At 40.8% G+C, this 24,002-nt stretch overlaps 1 protein-coding gene across 1 annotated transcript; it reads right to left on the reverse strand.

The window, feature by feature from the left end:
- Window positions 1-1,001: 1,001 nt before the first annotated feature.
- On the reverse strand, window positions 1,002-21,590 carry LOC119009018 (kinesin-1 heavy chain-like). Its single transcript, XM_037079868.1, has 26 exons — window positions 21,340-21,590; window positions 17,117-17,204; window positions 16,951-17,024; window positions 16,730-16,834; window positions 16,600-16,648; window positions 16,451-16,506; window positions 15,873-15,960; window positions 15,161-15,285; window positions 13,242-13,346; window positions 12,524-12,669; window positions 11,649-11,797; window positions 10,943-11,142; window positions 9,933-10,001; window positions 9,415-9,621; window positions 9,176-9,319; window positions 6,786-6,974; window positions 6,468-6,585; window positions 5,979-6,034; window positions 5,786-5,895; window positions 5,603-5,704; window positions 5,460-5,520; window positions 4,412-4,483; window positions 3,720-3,818; window positions 3,370-3,583; window positions 2,467-2,575; window positions 1,002-2,335 (listed from the first exon to the last, which is right to left on the reverse strand). The coding sequence occupies exons 1-26, from the start codon at window positions 21,463-21,465 to the stop codon at window positions 2,329-2,331; spliced, it is 2,868 nt and encodes a 955-aa protein (XP_036935763.1). The 5' UTR covers window positions 21,466-21,590; the 3' UTR covers window positions 1,002-2,328.
- Between the last annotated feature and the right edge of the window lie 2,412 nt (window positions 21,591-24,002).

The raw sequence follows: 24,002 nt of genomic DNA on the forward strand, positions 1-24,002 counted from the left end.
GCATGCTGTCATGCTACATTGTAAATGGGGCTATACATCGTTTGATGTTAACGTAACCGCTGTTGAATCCAATTTCCCATGCACCCAAAGGTTGTTTTATTTTGAAGGCAAACTCGGCAGAGATCCGGGTTAAATCACCGTGCTTCCGTTCAGCTTGACTTGCTTGTGGTGTTTAACCCTGCAGACGCTGGTCTGTCGCTCCACACCCCACCAGTCTGTCACCGCTGATGGACGGCGTCCAGAGCCCCGCGGCCGGCCTTTAAAGCCCCACTGTCCGGTGCCTCTCAAACAGGGGTATGCGGACACAAGGGGGTTAAAACTCTTGCCAATTCACTTTTATTCAGGTCCCTGAGAGTCACTGCAGTTATGGCCTAAGAATAACTATTCCAAAATAGAACATCACTTTAAAGCCATAATCTAAATGTGTAGGCGAAACATATAAACACGTGAAGATGAAAATGCCGCCTCTCTCCTTTCAGGCAATCACAGCAGGGAGTCTCGCCATGTGAGGAGGATCATGAATGATTTACTGCCTGGATGATCCAGGAACACAGCAAGTCCTCAATGGCGAACACTATGACTATGGAAGAGTAAGATGAGCCTGAGGCAACCAGGCTAATTTCTCCTTAATTAGACAGAATAATGCATGAACATGGTCTATACAGTCATTTAATCACACCATTGCTCATTGTTTGTTTGCATATTTGTGTAAAAGCACACCCTGTTGATGCAGAGAGGGAAGTGACAGACGTGGATTTCGGTGACTTCCAGCATTGTTTGCTGAAATCTAACGACTGATAAACATAGGTTGATATGAAAAGATGAAAATTAAACACAGAGCTCATTATTATCTTGCACTCTGATCAAGATATCATTGGGAACTAAAACATTTTTATTTAAAATAGTAATGTTTAATTTGTGCTTTCCCAGCTTTCTACTTATTTTCAAAAACCTTTGACCCATTTATAGAAATTAACAATCATTAAAATAGAAACTCAGACTTTTGTTTAGGATCCAGTATATATTTGGGACAATACTTCAAATAACACTGAAACAGGCTGTGTGACTCAAATCCTCTCATTGTAAGCAAATAAATAAACTACAGTGAGGTTTCCAATTTAAATTTAATATCTCTGGATTATCTCTGGAATAGCATTAGAAAAAGGCGCTTTTTAGCAAAAAGCTCATGAGTGACAAAAAACAAGTTTCGCATTCAGAAGTTGGAGTAAATCTTGCATCAGAGGCTTTAACTTTACTTACTTTACAAAGAGTGCTAGTACGGCACCTACCACAGAGCGAACAGACTTGAGAGTGTTAGTGTTACAGAGTAAGTCATCATCAACTTTTCTGCTGTAAATTCAAGCATTTCCAGCTCAGTCTGGATACATTAACAGGAAACACAACTGATGTCTTGGCGGACAAATTAAACATGAGTGAGCGATTGCCTGGAGAAACAAATCAGGAATAAATACAATTTGTCTCTACCTACTCCCAGTGGCTTTTTTGCCCTGGACCAAGGGCTAATTCTGGTGTTAAAGCTGGGGTTGGTAAATTATTCCAGTAATTTTATCAATTTATTTATGCATATATTTTCTGTAGTAATTTAACATACAGACAGCAATCATAAATCAAAAATCCAGTCTCTGTGGCTGTTGCAGGCGTCTCATGAAGCCCATCCAGCAAACTTGGAATAGTTAGATGGCCATGGCGAGCACAGTACACAGCCCCTGAGCCTGCTGCTCAGCAGCTAGCTCAGTCAGTAGCAGGGTGACCAGCGACGGCAGCAACAGATCTGTTCAGCGGCTAACCTGGTAAGCACAAAGCAGACACCTGCTTGGGTAGCCTTTTTGGACAGAGGTCTGTTTGCGACATTAATTTGTATTTGTATAGTTGTTGCACATAACAGAGTTGTTTATTATCTTTATTAGACTGAAAATGCTGATAGACCTTGTTGAATGTAGCAAACTGGCTGGTGTAGGAGGGGCTCTGCAGGGAGGGGACGGGATTCTTTCAGTTGGTGACGTTCAAATTTTAGAATGCTCTTGCTGTTTTATCTTCATTGTTGTCAACCCCAGCTTTAATGGTTTTAACAAAGCAACATGTCACATTATGTGTTTATTATTTAGCAAGACAGTAATGTGTTTAAATTTCTCTTAGGCTTGAAGGAATGCACAGTGCACAGTACAGGCTATACTTATATACAATATATACACGCTTTGATATTGTAGGAATGGTCCCATTGGATTCAGGTAAAAGTTCAGTGCTTTGGACTAAAAGCATCTCTGGACCTGGGGCTTTGGCTCCTGGCGGAGCGACTGTGCCCCATCCTCAGGAGCTGTGGACGGAAACAGAAGAGAGACAAGAAATTAAACAGACTGTCCTCTTGGGTTAGCATATTAGCTGTTTAGATGTCTGACCTTGATGGGGACATACAAAGACAGAACAGACTGTGTATTCTTTGCTTGCCTGCTGTTGCCTCCTTCTATGATGCTGGCAGGCAGGTTGTTCTGGATGAGGTTGGACCTGATGATGCTGGGAGAGGCTCCCGGCAGCTGGCCTGGTCTGATGGGCTTGGCTGGGTTGGATGCAGACAAATGACATGGGTCACAGAGAGCGGGTTGACAGAACACACCCTTCATATTATACATACAGTTCTCATTTCTTCATTAAAGTTCAAAGGAATAGTTTGGGTATTTGGGAAAATAAGCTTATTGACTTCTTTTTGAGAGTTAGTAGGGAGGTTGATACCACCCAGATCAGATGTGAAAGCATCAGGGGGCAGGTAGTTAGTTAGCCCAGCTTATTGCTTATTGCTAAACTGAAAACTCTCCTTACATATGAGATCTCCTTATAAACACACACATCTGCATCTTCTCGTTGTTCGCCAAGAAACAGTTAACCTGCAGTGCAGGGTTTTTACATATAAAGGAATGTCTTAAATTTTTGCCCAACGAGTTCACAATGCTGATTAAGCCTATCGCTGCCAGATACATCTCTCTGTATTTCCCAGTACACTGGATAGTTTAAATGTGACTGTATACTTGTGACATCACAATCTTATGGAAGTGCTGATGACTCGGGCTGTTGCACTCTGTGGATTGAGCATCATAATACTGTCACAGTATCTATATAGCACCTTCTTTGTTTCACCTCCTTTTCTACAATACACAACCTTTAATACAAGATTTCATGCTTGTATACTCTTTGGTTTTGACTCGTTAATAAACCTTGTAGAGTGTTAAGTTCTTTTTGGACTTGGCAGTTTTCCAAATGTTGGGATATTACCGCATTATTCTTCAACACGTCATCATTATTTTTGGTCCAGTGCATGAAACAGAGTCAGATATTTACATGTCTGCGTCCACCTACCTATCTGCGCCGAGGGTCTCCTGCCCATGTTTTTGGGCCTGGCAGCGTCCTTAATGCGCTCCATCTCCTGCTCGTAGCGGCTTCGGTCTCGAGCTGCATTCTCTTTGGCCTCCTTCAGAGCTGACTCCAAGGCTTTGACGCGCTCAACAGTCGCCCGCAGGCGCTTCTCCATTTTAGGAATCTCACCACGAAGGTCAGCGTTGTCCCGTAGCAGCTACATAAGGGAACGCAGAGAGGGGGGGAGAGGGAGAGGGGGAGACAGCATGCAGCCTTTCAGCACAAAATCAGGTGTAAGTCACTTTTTTTTTTTAATCAGTGTAGCGCTGTGGTATGTTTCTACATGGTTTTACCTGCTTGTGAACTTTGGTGAGCTGCTCCAGGTTGTTCTCCAGGAAGCAGATCTTCTGTTTCTGGGCATTACTTCCTTCCGAGTCGTCCATCTGAGCGTTCTGCTCAAGCACAACGCACAGCTTTATTTATAAACCGTTTTCTCTAACATTTTACCCCTGCCTTCAATTATAAATTTACCTTTGTAAAATTGATTTGTAACATTCAATTCTCATGACTGTGACCAAAACCCCTTGAGCTAAAGCATTAGATGTGTGTCTAAATGAGATGATAAGTAGGAGATTTGTGATGGTGCAACACATGGCGTCGTCTGTGTCTTCCAGGAAAGCCTGCTATTCCTTTGTTTATCTCACCAAGCTTGAGCCTGGGGGCTTGAGCTGCACGCCAGGATCAGGGCCCAGGTCCCTAATTTACAGCTGCTACCTTTGAAGAATCAGATGGCCTACTTATTGCAGACACTTCTTGTTGTGTTCCCCGGATTCATAAAAATTTCATCACAGTGCAAATTAAATGGAGTGCAGGCGGCGCGTGAGCGAAATATGGATCTGTTTGTCTCATTGCAGGTGAGCGGCCTTGTCGGGCGATATCTCACAAAATTGGAGATTAAATCACACGCAGAACCAGATCACAGGACGAGGATTGCAGTGATAGGGTCCAACGCTGCTGAGACTTTTTTTTAAATTTTTTTTTTTACCTTTTTGAGTCTAGTGGCCAGGTCTTGGACAAAAAGCCTCCGGAGGTTGTGGAGTGTCTGCAGCTCTCGGGCCTGTGTGAAGTCAAGCAAACCCAGCTTAGAAACAACAGTTCACAGACCATTAGTGAAGGTTATTAGACACATTAGCTAACTGTTAATAAATGGCAATTATTGAATAAAACTCAAATCATGTATATGTATATATTAGTTCAAATAAAGACCATGAAGATTGTTAGTAACATTATTAGTTTACTGTTAATTGTTAGTTCATCACTATATAAACTAATGTTTAAAGCATCTCTTCAAAGTATTAAATACTGTATAAATACCTTAGTTAACATAAATACCATTAGTTCATATTAACGACATATTAGTAAAATGCTAATTAACTGATGGTTAATGTTTATTGCCGCATCAACTACTGTTAAAATTATCCATATAATCTATTATACAATGTAAGCTATAATTAATATCTTAGTCAACACAAAGACCATTAGTACAGATTAATAGACACATCAGTTCACTAATTGATTAAGTAACATGAAGAGCTGTAGAAAAGGTTAGTTAATGTGTCTGACCAGTCATAACAAAGTCAGTGTTTTTAAATGTTCTTAATGACAGATTTGCATCAGGTTGCAGGCTAATGTAAAAAAATATGTTGCGATTATTCTGACAGATCTTGTAATTGTGATATGGTTTACAATTAAGGGGAATTATCATGTTTGCAATGCTACAGTACTTCACTGTCATGTCACCTTTACCTTTATCAAAAAACTGCAGCTTCTTGCAATTTGAATATTGTGCTTGGCCATATTGCAGCTGCAATTATATTTTGATTATTTGTGCAGTCCTGATTTTTGGTATATTTTATGAGGTAGAAATAATAGAAGTAAAGGAGTAGAAATACCATCTATGCAAAATCTTCTTTGAAGTGTGTAATATAGATTTGGGACATAGCTTCAATCCTAAAGTTGAATATTGTTTTGTATGTAAAAATCCATTAAAATCTTTTGTATTTTGGTTGAATTTGGACATGCCAGTAACTGACCACAGTCTCCTCCAGTCCCTTCAGGTCCTGTCTGGCCTGTTCCCGTCTGTCCTGCTGCACCCTGCAGAATGTAAAATTGATGTTACTTTGTGCAAATGGCACAACGGGAAAGGGCTGCAGTGGATGACACGTAGAGACATTACGTGAGTTCTTGCAGTTGGCGGCTCTTCTCCTGGTCGACAGCCTTGAGCTTCTCGTGCTCCACCCTCAGCCTTTCCTGCTCCAGCATGATCTTCTGGTTTAGACTACAAATGTCAGTGACAGCATCAGTACTGAACTATTAGTCCCATTTAGCAAGAGAGGTACAGGCTGATATTGCGTCTTACTCCTGCAGCTCTGTGAGCAGTTTCTCCTTGTTGTCCAGCTCATCCCTCAGGCTGCTGATCTGTTTCTGATGGATCTCTCTGTGAGACTGGATCTGCCTCTCCACAGCATCCTGCACAGACACAAGCCACAAGGTGGAGTCAAAATATCGATTAGGAGAGCACACTGGTAAGGGACAGCTCAGTAGTACTGTACCTTGACTTCATTGGCAGATTGGATCTCGCTGTCCTTTTCCATGGTGTTGACTCTCTCTGGAAGTAGACATATACATATTATTTTTATATATATATATATATATATATATATACATATACATATACATATACATATACATATACATATACATATACATATATATTATAAGTGTATGATATTATACACAATACTAAAATTGAGATCAGAATTTTTGTGTTTCACTTGATTGTTTACTCTAATGTCTTTTCTGGAGTATTTCTCATGTCATTCCGTTCTATAAGCCCTTGGAAAACAAACTAAATTACAACTCTGAACAGGTCTGGTTCTGGAAAGCACCAAATTAACAGCTAGTGATGGCTCAGTTAGGATGAGTTCATTAAAGCTCAGTTTTCAACAAAATATCATAAGTTCAAAGTTGTCCGAGAGGACAATGAAAGGGTTGAGGCCTAATTTGTTCTATTGCAGCGCAGTAAACTGTACTGTGCTCACCTTGGGCTTTGATCCGGACTATTTCCTCATTGAGATTGTCCAAAGTTTCCTCCAGGTGCCTTTTCTTCTGCTCTACATTCTGGAGGGAGTCTGTCAGGGACTTGATCTTCGCTTCATGCTGGACACCAGCGGGAAAAAAAGCAAAACATGAACAATTATAAACTGTCACCTGTGACACACATGCAGAACAAACACTGTTAAACATCCATAAAAACCATCAGCTGGCTGTTTGACTGGTAACCACATGATGCCATTTTAATTAAGGGCCACATTTGTCACTATGGTGACAGTATCCATGCTGGCAGAAGCAGCAGTTACCTGGGAAATGCGGAACTGGCAAGCAGTCAGCTCCACCTCCATCTCCTCTCTCTTCTGGGTGCTCTCAGCCTGGGTGCTCTCCAGCTGTTTGCTGCGCTTCACCAACGTCTTCACCTCTGACTTCATCTTACTGATGTAGAGACGGGCCACAGTGAACTCTTCATCAATGAGACCAGTGCTTTCTTGTTGCTGAGAGGTCAGAAAAACAGTAATCAGCCATGAAAGATCCTCAGGTTTTGTCTCTGTCTTTGTGCCCGTATAAATTTAATTAACAGTAAGTAACAGTCTGTCGCATATTTCTACCAATGATTCACTGGAAACCATTGAATAACCATTACAGCTCCACACAGAGAAACCAAACTATCAGCCATTTTCAGGACTGCTTAATCTGGGGATACGTTTGTAGATTAAGTTCACCACAAAATGATAATTCAGTTTACGCCCTTTTTTAAACCCCAAATCTTCACTGTAGCTGCTAAGCTAAAAACATTAGTGCACACTGAAGTGGGTACCCAAGCTCCACTGCACATTAAGGCTCTAAATAACATCTTTTCATTTTCATGTTTCATTTTAGTAGGTTTTTTTTCATATATATAATTTTAAAACAATTTCCCAGCTACTACAGTTGTTCAGGAGAATGCTGCAGCTCTGTTTTGCTGAAGCTCGAGAAATGAATCATGCCTGACTTTGCATCAGCATGGGGAGAAGGAGATGTTAAATTAATGTTCATTTTTGGGTGATCCGATGCTTGAGCTGATCAGCTGATTATTCTGTAAACCGTACAGAAATGATAAAAATGCCCTAGATGACATCTTTGAATGGTTTCGTTTGTTTAACCAACAGGTGACAAAAGATTTGAAAATGAAAATGATATCTGATGTATTACATCAGATCAAAGCAGCAAATCCTAACAAACTGGAACCATTAACAAATGATCGGTTATCGACATAGATGAACACAGAAGATCTATGAGATGGTGATGCAAAAAAAAAAACGAGACACTGAAGATTACCATTCTAATGAGTAGAGTGTGGGTGCAGTTAACTTTCCTCTGGGAGCTTCAGTGTTGTAAGGCTTTTACAATTACAAAGTGCAGTTTTTGTACGTTTCCGTCAAGAGATAGTTGACATATCTCTTCTGGCGAGGCACAGAGTTTAAAAATAGGCCGGCCAGGAATTTAACCCTTCAGCTGCTAATACGCTAGAAACTAAAGTCTGCGCAAAATGAAACTGCTGTCATACTGCTTCTGAACACAGCACTGCAAACAAGTGTCAGCATACTCACTTCAGCATGAAGTGGGCCCATAATAACACTATACAGCAGATAGGCCTGCCAGATAACGAGAAACTCACCCCATACTTGCACGATCACATTCCTCCGTTACACTAAAACCTTGATCCAAATATAGATCGACAGAAATGTGTGTACAGACAGCGGTAGGGAATTGCGAAAAAGCATTTTCGCAGTTTACTAACATCTTTTTAGACTTAAAGGAGAAGTTCAAACGTTATCGCCCCACCCCATGCTGGTGAAATTTCCCACAAACCATTTCTGAAGCTTTACAGCAAAACTGTGTTGCAGCTTCCTGTTTTTTCTCTCTTGTAAAACTACTGGTATAAAAACAAAATCTATATAATGGATCCATACAGCTCGTCATGAATAATCCAAGTCTCCAGAAGCCCCAATATCCCAAATTGATTTTAAAACAGATTACTTACACGTCTCGCAGTCGAGCTTGTGCACCTTTTAGTTTAGAAGCTACAGATAAGAGTTCAGCTCTAAAAAGGGTGTAAAAAATGTTTTTTTTTCACATTAGTTTGGTACATCGGGGCTATTAAAAAAAAGTCCTCAGCTACTTCAGTCTTGTAGGAGAAAGCTGCAGCAGTGTTTTACTGTGAGGCTCCAGAAATGTTTTGTGGGCTACAAAATGTCACCTGACTTTCCATCAGCATGGCGGAGAGGCCTTTGTGTATTATTTGCCATTTTTCTAATATTAATTACATGAATATGTATCAGGGTTTGTGAGTGTGGAAGGACAAAATAAGCAAATTAGTAGAACTTGTAAACTTTTAAACTTCACGCATGCACTTAATGAAATGAAGGACAATAGAAATAATTGTTGTGACACTTGGTGATGATAAATAAATTCAATTTTGACATGAGAGGAACATGATGCAAAGAAGCACAAAAAAATACAAAGCACGTGGCCCACAGGACGCATGCAATGGTAGCAAATGTGTCAGCCACTATAGAAGCATAATGTCGCTAACACCAGTGTGTCCTTTTGGGTTGAACAGGTTGTTGATGCTCTGACAAATGTCAGTGTATTCTTTCTCTGCATTTTGTTTCTCAATTCGATAAAACAATACGTCACCACCAGGACTGGTAACCTTTATGTCGTTGCTTCCCACAGCGATTCCAATCTCAGCCAGGTCTTTGAGTAATGATGACATCATCTCAGTGACCCTCTTCTTCTGGTGGTTGGTCATCTCCTTCAGCTTCTGGAGTTCAGAGTCAATGGAGGCCAAGGAGCTCTGGTGGCAGATGACATAACATAAATAACACACACCGTACAAAGTGATCACGCACACTCAGTGTCATCGTTGTCAGTGGGGTCAGATAACAGTACCGATTTCTCATTCAGCTCTTCGCTGAGCGCCTCAAACTCTCTTGCTCTGTCCTCAACTTCCTGACTCTTCTGGTCGTAGTTGACGGCCAGTTCCTCGAGTGCCTGCAGCACCTCCTTCACCTCCTCCTTGGAGGCTTCGTTCTCTGCCAGCAGCCGGTTCAGCTCTGTTTGCAGGGTGTCGTGATCTTGGCGGGAGGAGGATAAGAGCTACAGAGTGATGATGAAGAGGGTGAAACAAGAGTCAATCCTGAAATCCATAACAGGATTTTTTTTAAAAACAAAACGAAACATGACTACACAGTTAAAAGAACCTAATGTGTGCAAACTATAAGGTTGCAGTAATGCCTGCTGAGGGTGAGTTACAGTCTGACCTCTCCTGCAGGGCTACTAATGGTCTGCCATCAGCTGTCAGATTGGGTTTGTGCTAACAGGAATGGCTGGAGGGTTGAGAAGCAGGGTGGGGGGGGGGGGTGGAAGGGGGATGGAAGGGGAGAGGAAGGGGGGGGGAGCTGTATCACCTCCTCCTGGTCCATCATCTGTTGCTCCAGCTTCTCCACCAGCTGAGACTGCTGGTTGATCTCATCATCCTGGATGAAAGGAAGGATGGTGAAGAGGAGAGAAATGTCATCCATGTTTCTTCCACAGCGATCAGAAGCACTACTGAACAGAAGCCAGTCAACGCCACCTGTTGACCAACAGGAGTACTGCACTCTAGCAGGCCAGCTAAAGTGTAGCACTCCTGTTGGTCCTGTGTGGCTGCATCTCATTATGGCAGAATACTGTATGAATACGATGGATACAAGCAGAGTTAATGTTAGCAATATTAACAATTTTTCAATTTCATCAAATCAACATATTGTATAGTAGTCAACTTTAACATGACTGTATCATTTAATGGTAGCACTTGACTATGATCCTCATTAACAAATGGTAATGGTGATGGTTTATTAAATTTAAGTTAATATTAATATTCACCACCTGTAAATAATGTATTAATCATATGTCTGAAGATGAAGCTGTTATGCTATTTTGTAAATAGTTAAATAAATACTGTGTAGTTCATCTATAAAATTATGTGGATGCCTTTAAAAATGCACAACCGATTACAATCGTTTATTTAGTTAACAATGATATAAATATGAACGAGTGGTTAATGAAGTATAAATGTTCTGCTTTAGTTTGACCGTCCCTGGACTACTGGGGTGAAATCCTTTTTTTTCTTCTTCTTTATTTTGTCATTATTTTACAAAGCCAAGACTGAAGCCATCAGGTTCATGATCCAGTCTGACTTGAGGTCACACATCTGATTCACAGTCTTTTAAGTGCATGCAGGCTGAGCTTGTGCATGTTTCCACCATATGGCAAATAACCACATCTCAGTTGAGAGGACCTACATACGTACATACATACATACATACATACATACATACATACATACATACATACATACATTCAGTGGACAAATATGAATAAATATGGTCACTTTGCTTTCATTAAACCAAAAACTGTGTTGTGGTTCTGTTCTTACCTTATCATCCAGCTCTTTGTAGAGCTTGGCAAGTTCTGCCTCGTACTTCGCTTTCTCTGCGTCTGTAATCTTGACCCCGGGCAGGCTGCTCAGGGCAGGTTGTGTTGGTGTCTTATCATTGTTGAGCGCACTGTCCAGAGCCTTGACCTCTTCTTTGGCCTTTTCTTTATCAAACTGTTCCTCTGCTGGCACGCTCTCTCCTGCAGTGGGCGGCAGAGAGGCACATCAGCTCCAGTCCCTGCACGTAGCAGAGCTGTGTGACGGTTGCTCAATCATTTCCTTGTTTTATCACCGAGACCTGTGACAACTCTGTAGCTCTGATGTTCTTTAGATGAGCGTAAAAAAGATGATGATCGTGCACGTGTTTTGTAGAGAACAACGCCAGTCATCAACATGGCTTTGCTAATATGGAAACAAAGGATTATTTCTTTAGGCGTGTCCTTTCCAAATCCAAATTAGCACCAGTGTGTTATTCAGCTCAAACAAACTAGGATAAGGATACTTTGGAGCTTGATTTTCAGAAAGGAGAGGAAATCTCAAAAAGAATTGTTGAGCAATTTGTACCACCAATGTGGTAAATACAATCCCAGATCTATAATAATTCAACAGATGTCATTTAGGTGCTAACACTGCCCAACGCTTATTCATAATGCAGCATATGCGGCATATAGAATTGTGAGATATTACTGGACAGCGTATTCCTCACCGCTCCTCCACCGGTTGAGCTCGGTCTCGAGCCAGGTGACGGTGTTTTTCAGCGTCTTGTTCTTCTCCTTCTCTTTCTCCCACTTGCTCTTCCACTGCTCTGCGGTCAGCTCCACATTCAGACACACTGTGTTCTTGACCGTCTTTGCCCTTGTGAGACAGCAAGGTGTGAATTATGCAGCAATCTTCATTGAATATCACCAGCACAGCTACTTTTAGACAGGTCTGACTGTAAGGCAGGCTGACTAACTGTTGCCTTTTCCTTCTGATATTATTAACAAGTCCAACAGCAAATTCATCCCACTGTCATGTCTGTGTGCTAAATACAAAGCTACAGCCTGCAGATGGTTAGCTTAGCATCATCAAATAGGACAGAAAGCCTGGTTAGTCTTTAAAATGCACATTGACTTTCATCCTCATCTGTGAAGGTGGTGTGACCATTCCCTGGGACTCACTGTTGTGCAAACAAACATATGATCGTTCACTGGCTTCCCATATGAACAGACCAGGCTGGTTATTGGGCACAAAGGCACTAGCCTCAACTCCAAGTGTATTTGTTACCACAGCATTAGAAATGTAAAGCCTGACAGGCAGTATACACAGCAGATGTACTTGTACAGGATACTAATGCAGGGATAAACTTATAAGATATGTTTGATTGTTGAACTTATCACGTGGATCGGCCACCATCGGATGGATTTACATTAATCTCTTTGTCAGTGTTATTTATGAATGGCAGACCAGCAACATGCTTTTTAGCATCACAGTAACATCTGGCCCTTGTGTTGTCTTACATAAAACATTGTCAGGATTTCGCTGTGTGGTAAACAGATTGTGTCTGCATTTCAGTGTGTGTGTGTGTGTGTGTGTGTGTACCTCTGTCCAAACTGCAGCGTGGTCCTGGTCTCAGCATCATTGAAAGAGGAAGGTGAGCAGCAGATGACCATGGTGGTCCGACAGTTCCCTCCCAGGGAGTCCTGCAGGATCCTGGTCATCTTACTGTCTCTGTATGGTACATAGCTCTGACAGAGGACACAGGTTCAAATCCATAATGCAATACACAACATTTATTAACAACACTGAGTGCTTCCACGTGGAATGTTAGGTATACTGTGTCATTCGAGTATGGCATAATGCAATCATTTCCAATTAACTATTACATTATACACACATTATTATGAGTTTAAAGTCATAATGTTGAGAAATTCTTACAAAAGACATAACTCTGTGGGAAAAAAGACCAAAAAGAAATAATTCTAACTATTTATCTCAGAGTTATGAGAAAAAAACATCATAATTGTAAAAAAAAAAGAAAAAAAGACAGAATTCTGACATGGTTCTTATAATTGCTAGGAAAGATAAAGAATTGGAGGAAAAAACGAAGAAGCCTGACAAAAGGACAGAAATCTGAGAAAGAAGAAATAATCCAATCCTGAGGATTCTGAGAAAATAGTCAGAAATCAAATACATGCACACAGTGGCTCTAATCCTCTTCAGCTTCCACCTTTGTGGGAATCCTAAGTGAGAATTTCAACAGTCGTTAAACACAGCTATGATGGACCAATCCATCCCCTCAGAACTGTGACTAACTCACCGAGCCCTCTGCCAGAGCTGAAATGACGATTCCCAGTGAAGACAGGGACTTGTTGATCATCTTGGCTTCATCCAGCACTGTGCCCTCTGCTCCTGTTTTACCCACCTTTGAAACACACCAACGAAGGAGAGTTCTGTTAATGACAGTGACAGGATTGCTCTGCAAAACATGTTAATGTATCTGCTGGAGATGAGTGTTCTCCTTAGTTTATTATAATGTCGTACTGCTGGATGCCATATCTGTAGCACCCCCTGTTGGAAGAAGCAGCAGCAGCTTGTGATTAAAGTTTCATCACACTAGTACATTGCCCGTAGGAGCCATGTATTCCTACAGAAAAGTGGGAGGCTAAATAGCTTTTTCATGGATGGCCAAATGAGGCTGTGTTTGAAGATGGGACATCAGGGATATAATTGGCCATTTTTTACTATTTTTGATTTTGCCATTATATTTCAACGTAAAAACTATGTACCTTGCCTTGTTTGGTGTCATTATTTTCAGCACAACCTCACGTGTGACTGTACAGTTATTTTTTTCATTTTGACATACTGTAGTAACACAATTATCACAAAAAAACATTACTGTGAAAACCACAAATATGTTTAACAACAATTTTTATTACTTATTATGCAAAATAAATTTGAAATGTGCAAAGTTATATGTAACTATTTACATTTTAATGCAGGCAATGCCTCAGGCTCAGGTCTCCCTCAGTTCCTCCCTGCCTGCTCCACATTCAGCAGTCTCCTCATTATTTTGACTTGCAAAACAAAAACGACTACACTACACTACACACCAAAGACACCACATTATACACTAACTATATACTCCAAACATGCTTTAAGTCACAAATCTCTCAACTCTCAAAACTCGCTCTCTATCACCGTCACTGCTGCTGTTACTCTTTCACCGTCGCCCCTCCCACAACTTCCCCGTGTTCCCCAGCAACCAAGTCATGTGATTTGCCATATAATTTTGTGATTAGTTGCTGTGGTGCTTTTTTCCACCAATAGGAACACGTTTTTTTTTGCTTGCAAACACTTCCTGCTTGCAGACACTTTCGTCACAAAAGCCCATTTTTACTGTTTCTTCCTGCACCAGAAACAAAGCAAACGTGACGGCATTATTTATCGTAAGTATGGTTTTGGACACGCCGGTGCGTCCGTCGAGTCAGGAGGTGGGGTGTGGGGGTGGGCTTGCAGCAAGCTACACAAGAACATCCACAGATTCTGATTCCAGTTTGTTGTCCTTGTGTATCCGGATCTCCTCAGACCCGAACAGACTCGTCCAGACTCATTTAGTCTCATTAATCCACAACAGTAAGTTTAGATGCACAGAATGGGACCGAACCGCCAGCAAAATCCCGGTCCAGCTTGCGCTGCAGGTATAAATCCACTTGTTTCTTAATGTGTGTGGTCGAAGTGGGCTCTGCAGTGATTGGCTCTGGTGCGCACATGGCTGTGGTGGCTATGGTGGCTATGGTTGACAATGCTAGCGGAATTCATAAAGCATTTCTGAAATAATTTATTAATGGTGTCAATGTAGTCCAAAAAATTCTGACGTTGCACACCCTTAAACCATGCAGCAGCCATCTTGAAAATCTCAGGTCAGTCTGATCCTGATCTGCAGAGAGATTTGAGGCACACATACACAGACAGACAGACTGAAAGAGATTCCCTGCTTTTACAGAGAGATGAATCGGTTCAACACAGGAAAGCAAAGTGTGCCGTCAGGAACAACAGACGTGAGGCTAAAAGATCAGACAATTAATGGCAATGTCTCATCCCAAATGCAACTCTGAGTCGAAAAAACTAGGAAAACTTTGATAAAGAAAATAGAGGAAAGATGCAGAACAGAAACTGGGAGGCAAAGAGACGGAGACAGAGACATATGGAGGAGGAGGAGTGTAGATGGAAACATACTTTCTCACTCCCGGCCAGATCAACGAGGTACAGCTTGCCGGTCAGCTTGTGTCCAGTCTGAGTGTTTTCCTGCTTTATGTTAATGAGGAAGATGCTGTGACTCCTGGAGCTGTGCTCGTTCATGTCTGACACACACACACACACACACACACACACACACACACACACACACACACACACACACACCAACAACGAAAGTCAGGGGAGGTTTCCTAGTCCAAAAAACAGGGGGGCGCGCTAACGCTTTTAGCCTATAGCTACAGTGAAGATTTCGGCTTGAGAAAGGATGTAAATAATGTCTCTTAAATCAATTTGGCTCCCCGTCGGCTGTAGTTGTTTAGGAGAGTGTTGCAACACTGTGTGAGTTTCTGTTGGCAAGGGGGCGAGTAGATAACGACTGAGTTAAAATGTTTTAGGTGAAATGTTCCTTCAGATAAATTCTTGTGGTGGCATGGAACTGCAAGCTAATACACACTTGACACTTTTAACTTAAATATTAATAAGAATCAGACAATATACCAAAGACTATGATTAATCTCAGATTTACCACAGTTTAAGCAAGGTAGAAATACTTTTCGACATCACTTATTTGGTTGTGTGGGACGCACATACAGTGTCTTGGCTGATGGGAGTCTTGCTGCAGTCAGGAGACCCAGTGAGGTTGAACCCATGAGGCCCAGCCACACTGAAGGCGCTCAGTGTATGAACTCACTTGTGACAGCCACGCTTCGGTTGTTTTTCCCGTCCTCTATGGCTTCCATGACCTCGTTAGGACTGCACACAAAACGCTCTGTACACCCCTGGGGACACACACAATCACAAGGAAACGCTGTGTCTAACAGCCCCGCAGCAGGCCGGCTTCACAGAGAGACAATTATTAGCTGAGGAGACCGTGACATACTGTATCAGACTGATGCTTTCACAGGGAAAATTACGAAGAAAGAGTGATGCTCTTACTTCATTTTCTCAGAAACGTTTCAGTCCGCTATCTAATCAATTAAAACTTACGTATCAAACGTATATGTTGTAAGAACAGTACGACAGAGAAAACACCCCATTCCATTCAAAACAATGGCTGTATGAGTCTGTGTTGCACAGGTTACAAACAGTACACTATCATCTCATCCTGCAGATCACAGTGGCACCATTGTTTTGATGATATTCTCTTGTGTATTCATATCTAATGCATTATAACCAGCCGTCACAAACATGTGACTGTGTGATTGTTGAACTCAACAAGAAACGGCATCTTGGCTAAAAGTTAAAGTGAAAATAAGCCCAGAGTCTCACCTTGACATAAGGCACCCTGTTTTTGTCCTCGTGTACGGAAAGGTTGGTCTTCGTCACTGTGGAGGAGAAAGAAAACAAGCATCGTGCCTGAATAAAGCTCCTTTCCCGCATCAGGGTCTGAATGATGACGATAAGAGACCGAAACGTACCATCCAACAAGTCTTTGATTTTGTCCAAATAGACTTCAAAATATGAAACCTGCAAAGCAAAGCTTCCAGTGAGACTGTCTGATGTGTACATGCTGACGTTTGAAAGCACCTGGTCGAGGCGTTAACATACTTTGATATGAAACTCCAGGTTCTGATCCATGGAGTAAATGTAGTTGAAGATGTCTTGAACAATCCTGGGGATGACTCCCATCATGTCTGGGTCATGAAGTTTCCCCTTTAATAGACAATTATATGAACAAGTATCAACAAGACAGAATGGAATGCCAGATTTTTGAACTCAACACTCTATTCTTCTATAATTATATTATTATTATTATATCTTTATATTACCTCCATAGTGTGTGTTTTGCCAGAGGATGTCTGTCCATAGGCAAATATTGTCCCATTGTAGCCCTCCAGGACATCTGTATACATCAAGACAAAGAAAACACCTCGGTTCAGGCTTATATTCCCAGGTGTCACTGAGACTACATCCATATTCTACTGAATTTCTTACCTTTGACAATCTTCTGAGCCACAGCATTGTAGAATTGTTCCTGAGTTGTGTTGGACTGGAAAACGCGGTCAAAGTAGTACGGTTTACCCTGTGAAGAAGAGGTGAGCACCACGCCAACATTAGTTTTTCACATTGCTACACAGCAAAAGGCCTACATAACTCATATGTGCTCACTTTAGCAATCCATGTGCACTGATCAATAAACTGTAAGCGTTCTGTCTGCATGCATTCATGTGAACAATTGGACTTTCGAAATGGATCTCTGACCCTCGAAGAGTAATGTGACAGTAACATGCTATAACCTATAACACAAGTGATCTGTGAAATAAATTCAGGGATTAATACCTGTGTCATGTATAAACATGGTGCTATCTGATTCAAGTCCTATTTGATTGTTGAATGTACAAATCAAATGTGTGGACAAGTTGAGCCGTGTCAATTCACTAACTTTGTGACCACTCTTATTTGTTTACAATGATTCCATACATTTCACTAGTGGCCACAAGGGATGATATCCATCAAGTAGCATCACACTACAGTAATGCAGCACATCAGTTCTGATAAAGATCTAATTGTTTTTAGAGAATCATACCTCTGTGCTTTTACTCTGAAGGTCAGATTCCCTATGTCTTCCTTGCATGTTGTGACATATTTTGGCTTATAAAACCAAAAGACCATACAACTTTTAGAGGAGAGATGAGAGATTGTTCTTCTCACCTATGAAAAGTTGAATCCATAAGGAATACAATCATACACTTCAGTTCAATGAGATACACTTTGGCAGGTTTGGCTGTTGCAGCTTTACTTAATCTGGTATGGCCAGCAGCTTTTGGCTAAAGTTAGGTAACATTAATTACGTTAGTTTACAACCTTATGACTCCTCTCTACATGTGATATACGCTATGTTCTTTTTCATTTACCATTTACAATAATTCCATAGATGGCACTAGTCACTACAGGGGCTACACAGGGCTAATTAGCCATTATCACCAGGTTGCATTAAGCACAGTATATCAGATAATTCACTTCATTTTGTTTTTTTACAGAAACATAATTCTCCACTTTTATTCTGAATGTCTACCTTCAAATATAAAACACTCAACTTTGAGATATAACTTGAGAGCTTCATCAATGAAAGAGGGACTTACTTTGGTTAATCAAACCAAAAACTATAAAACTTTTGAAATAAGAGATGACACATTCTTCTTCTTACAAACCAAAAGTTGAATCCATAAACAATACAATCACGCACTTATTCAGTGATATACACTCAACTTTTGCTGTTGTAGATTTTCTTACTCTTGTATGGCCAATAGATTTTAGCTAATGTTAGCTAACATTAGCAATCTGTATTTATTAATAAAAGACAGTTTACTGAGTAAAGTATATGAATATTACAGCAATCTTTTATAAACTAAGGTTCAGACAATCCAATCTGAATATTAAATGACTGTAAACACTTGGATTAGAGAGTGTGTTTGTTGTGCTTTGTTCTGAGAGGAAATATAAATCACTTGAGATTCTGGGACATAATGATCATATCGTAGTGATGCGCCTAGCATTAGCTAGCAGTTTGGTGAAATTGATACAGTTGACAGCACAAGACCTGAGCTAACAGATGCAAAAAAGATGAACAATTATAACACAGCTGGGCTCGTGGGGCATACAAATTAAAACTGAACTAAAATCAGTACCCCAAAATAATAGCAAGAGAAGGGCCATCATACTGTTCTCCCATCAGCTGCAACACATGACACATATTTTGCATTGCAATACAAGTTCATCATAGTCATCATGTTGGTGTAGTGGTCTCCTGAATGCCCAGTACAGTAAAGTAGCTGCACTTTCAACCTACATTTACAACTGTTTCACACAGATGTCATATGTTAAATTTGTTTGCTTTCAAAATCAAAATAGGAGATATAGCACAAACTCATGACAGCAAAATGACCTCCAGTCTTTTGTACAATAACACACCAGAGTCTGATGTAGCAGCAGGTACCATACAAGCATGGAGGAAGTGACTTCATCAGGCTTCTGTGTACCTCTGAATCTGTTTCCTGGCCCTGCAACAACCTGCAGTCCCAGTTAATGCTATACTGGCTCAGCAGCAGTGGTTTGCAGTTTGCAGCAATCAGGTTCAAGAGACAGATGATGTCCTGATTCTTTTTTAGAAAGATTGGGCAACTTTAACAAAATAGTAGAAAAAGCAGTTTATGTCTGAGGCCTGGTCCTCGACACGATCTGCACTGGATGGAGTAGATTTCCACTCGAGGCAACTGACTAAAAGTTGGCCTGTGACTGGAAGTCAATACCTCTGAACAAAGCAGCCATTCTTTGTTTTCATTTTCAATGGTCATGAGCACCATGGGTTATAGTTTGCCATGGAAATGTATATTTTCTACTGATCTAAATGATCACCAGGAAAAGTCTGATGCAACACCTGTCACATGGAATAACAAAACCTATCTTGGCCTACAATCAATCAGAGTATATATAAGTATATAGCAAATAAATGTCACAGCACAGATGGGTGTCAAATGGATGAAAACAACATCAGGACTTTAGTAAGGAGTTGTTCCACCACTGACCCCAAGAACGTATTCAGTGTCATACACTCTTCCAAAAGATAAGCCCTTAGCAGGTGTTTTGATGATGAGGGTGGACAGTGCTGTTTGACATGTCACGCCAAAATCCCCCACAAGTGTAGGCAGATGAATCACACAATTTCATAAATCCTTTATTCAAACATTTTGGATTTGTTATTTTAACTTGCGTATATTGTGTCATTGGTGTCCCACTAGCTATCCACTCATTAACCTATGAAGTCTTTCAGCTAGAAGGCTATGTACAGTGGCCATTTTGAAACATTTCAAATTCATCTTGTTTCGTTTCATTAAGCTCAGCTTAAAGTCAGCATCAAATGTCCTTTTTCCCTAACATGGCACGCTAACATGTCGGCATGCTTGCAGTAGCATGACCCCAACTGTGGGCTTGACTGATCCAAGTCAAGACTGGTTCAAACTGAGAAATGTCTGACAACATACAGCTGTTCTTGAAAAAGTGTTCTCTGAAAAACGTTGTGGAAAGTGGAAAAGACAACCAGATAGGATAGATTGCTAAAATCAAACACTGAACGAATGAATGAATGAATGAATGAATGAATATGTAGTGATCAGACCACGAATAAAACACAAATTAAGTTATAGAAACAATAGATGCCACAGGAGCCTTTCTGGGGGCCTGGCCTCACTGTTAACAGAACAGAACACTACTTTATAACTTTATATTTCATTATATTTCATTATATTTCATTGTATTGTCAGAGTTTACTGATGGACACACAGCTTTAGGCTACTTGTTGCTGCTTAGCTGCTTAGCTCAGGTAGCTGTGTAGCTAGCAGCCCTTTCAGTTGATCTGCTCGGACTCGGAACATCAGTTGAGTGTTGGTGTCTACACCTCTAGCAAAGGAGCTTTGAGAAGGAGGTTCCCAGGAAAATATTAAAGAAATATGTGTGTAAATAAATGGAAAAATGGGAAAGTAAATGACTAGGGCAAACAATACAAAGCTAAACAGGCTTAATGCAGAAGCAAAATGATAAAAATATATCAATGTGTCATATTTCTTTATGTCTTTTTGTTTTTGGCAGCTTCAGTCCTCCGTACTACAGAGGCCGAGAACAGCCGTGGATTTTTCTTTTTAAAAAACAACAAAAAACAAAAAAAAAAACACCTATTTCTTGATAACAACTTATTATCTCCTTATCAAAGATTGTTTTCTCATGAGAACGAATTAATTAATAATATGTTACAGAACACATTATTCGTTATCATGAGAAAACAATCTTTGTTACATGGAGATAACAAAAGAAATGTATTCATTATCACCAGAAGACAATCTTTGTTACATCGAGATAACCAGATAATAAGTCTTTACGAGATAACAGTGCATTTAAAAAAAAAAGAAAAATCCATGGCCGTTCTGGACTTCCATACCTTTTGTCTCAAAGGCGTGTTTAGGTGTTGTGACAAAGAAACACTGTTAAAGTTAGAAATGAGGACGTTATTGATCCGCCTTGTACTTAATACAGTAATGCAAACATATCTTGCAATAGAAAAAGGCCGGTGTTTTAATTTTCACGACATGAGAAGTGGAACACAGGGAAGACAAAACAAACAAACAAACAAACAAACAAACAAACAAACAAACAAAACCACTCACAGCAATCGAGACACAGTCATCTCCTTGAAACTTCGGGATGTACTTGTCTCCCCGGGCCACCTCCGCGCTGTTGAGCGGCCTGAAGCGGCACACCACCTTAATGCAGGTCTCCGCTGCGTCCGTCATGTCCGCCGCTGTGGAGGGATGGAGCGCTGCGTCCTCCCGTCCAACAGTCCGCCGGCTGCAGGGGAGAGGAGCAGGCCGCGCCCCTCACAAGGAGCTGTCAGCTGACACAGGAACCCTCGCACCTGAACGCACCTCAACTTCAAACGAGGATGAACCAGACCGGACCAGCTTTGTCTCCAAAATAAAAAAAAATAAAATAAAATTAAATTAAAAAATCTTTAGATAGAGGTGCTCGTTAAATATTAATTTGCACTATTTCTTTTTTTTTTCTTTACAGTTAGTCTATTGATAAATACTTGCGGACATCACGTCAGCCGCACAAGATAAAAATAAAAGATGAGGTAGAACTTAAGGGAAGGACAGTCACAAGGGTCCACTTTGATCCTCAGAATAAATAAAATGCTGCTGTGATCAGGGCGGGACCAAAACATGGTTTAGAGCACGTCTCATGTGAACAGTCACATGGGGCTTCAGGATCTGAGAAACAGTGTGAGAGTTTATTACTGATGACTGGAGACTGTCTTTTTGCTTGTGCTGTCCAGTGAATAGATTGAAGGGCCAGTTTAATGGGAAATCATTTTATTTTCTTCAACCTTGATTGATTGGTTGGAATCATTGCAAACCATTTCTGAGCAGTCTGTTCACCCTGCTGCCATCTGACAACAGATACAGAAGTACCTGCTGCCGCACCACCAGACTACAGGGCAGCTTCACTCCACAGACGGTGAGACTTTGCGACAGGCTCTTCGTGATGTTGATCCCCTGACGCCTGAAACGGTTCACCTGCTGCACCTCAGTCCCACAGCAGCAGCCACTGAAAGTTGTCAGGTTATGGAAAACGAACACGCAGTTGCTCATTACAGCGTGAGTGCGCTGAAGACAGGCACAGGGTGTCTCTGAAGTTGGTTTGTAGTGTGTGTACACAATCAGACAGCCACTTAGAAAAGGCAACTACAGATGTGGTTGAATTGTATCAGTGTTGTGGAAACTGAGGAGAAAACCTGGGTCCAAGTACAAATACACAAAGCTACACTTTAAGGGGCACTGTGCAGTCAAACTCAGACAACAACACATTCTAATATCACATCATATTCCATATTTTAAATAGACACTATATTATATTTCAATGTGTTTATTATACTTCATTTTCTTTTATGAATATTTACAATATTAATGAGGTTATAATACAAAGAAGAAGTATATATTTTTCCATAAGTGAATAAACAAACTGTTCTCAAAGGAAAATATGGTCCCAGAACACTGTTTGAAGCTGGAAAGATGGCAGGGTCCGCCACCTGTATGAACTTGCGTTGTACTTTAAAGTCAGTTTATTCAGTCCTTGAAACAAAGAGAGTTTGTTTTTTTATTCAGGTGGAAAAAAAAAAAAAGAAATCAGTCAATCAGCCAATAAAGATCTTTCTCTTCTCATTAACATTTCTTCAAACAGAACTACAGAGTGCTAACTTAACAGAGGGAGCAACGAGAGGCTGATGGGGCTGTCCGTCATCACCAAGGAGACAGCTGAGAGGCCTTCTCCCCAGTTATGCTGTCTGTGGCACCACCAAGTGGATGACTAACAACTGTCTGCTCAATGACAAAAAATAAAAATGACAGCCTCTATTTTTCATAAAGAAATATTATGTGCAACAACTAATCACCACTGAAATGTGACAAGGGGCCACAACTAGACTAGAACTGTGTTTTTTATAAAGCGTCACAAGTCAGTTAGGACCTGGCAGTTCATTCCTGTCTGTGAGTCTGGCAGGTCAAGCACCATTTTTGCATCCTACCAGTGATGTAACAACTTTCCAGTGATGGGTGTGGCCAACAGAGTGCCCTCTTGGGAGCCAAAATTCATGTTACAGTGCCCTCTTGGTTGGCACAACACACTAAACTGGCCCCTTGGCTGGTTAAAACATGATAAACTGCCCTCTTGGGTGGCAAAAAACGCTCACTGAAGTGCCCCCTTCCTTTCTTCTTTTCGCCCCTGCCCTTCAAAAAGTCTGTGCACGCCACTGGTCATTGAGCTGTCAGGAGAATACTGAACTCAAGAACACATGACACAGATGTTAAAATCTAAAAAAAAAATATTTCTTCACACTCTATTGATCATTTCAGTAATGTTTTGGTTTGGGTTTAATGTTACCCAGCAGTACTGTGCCACATTTAGCTGCTTCCTGAAATAATGTTCCCATCCTAAAAAGCTAAACTGTTCTTATTTTTCAGTGGAAACATACCATAAAATGATGCAAAGTTTAAACATCTACTAAATATTCATAAATGTGAGGGTGTCATCCTGACAATAAGCAGTAGAGGGTGCAGCATCTACATCAGCCAGCAGGGGGCAGCAGGCGCTTTCAATGAGTTGTGTGCAGTCGAGGAGGAGCTGCAGGACAACTGTATGTCCTCAAATAAATACAAGAAATATGACTATAACAAAACATATCAGAGCAACAATAAAGCGAACAATGCAAGGTTTTTTTCTGTATCATTTAGTTTTCGTTCATCACACAGTCAAAACACCCGCAACAGACAGA

This window comes from Acanthopagrus latus, chromosome 19 (genome assembly GCF_904848185.1).
Source record: "Acanthopagrus latus isolate v.2019 chromosome 19, fAcaLat1.1, whole genome shotgun sequence".
NCBI lineage: Eukaryota > Metazoa > Chordata > Actinopteri > Spariformes > Sparidae > Acanthopagrus > Acanthopagrus latus.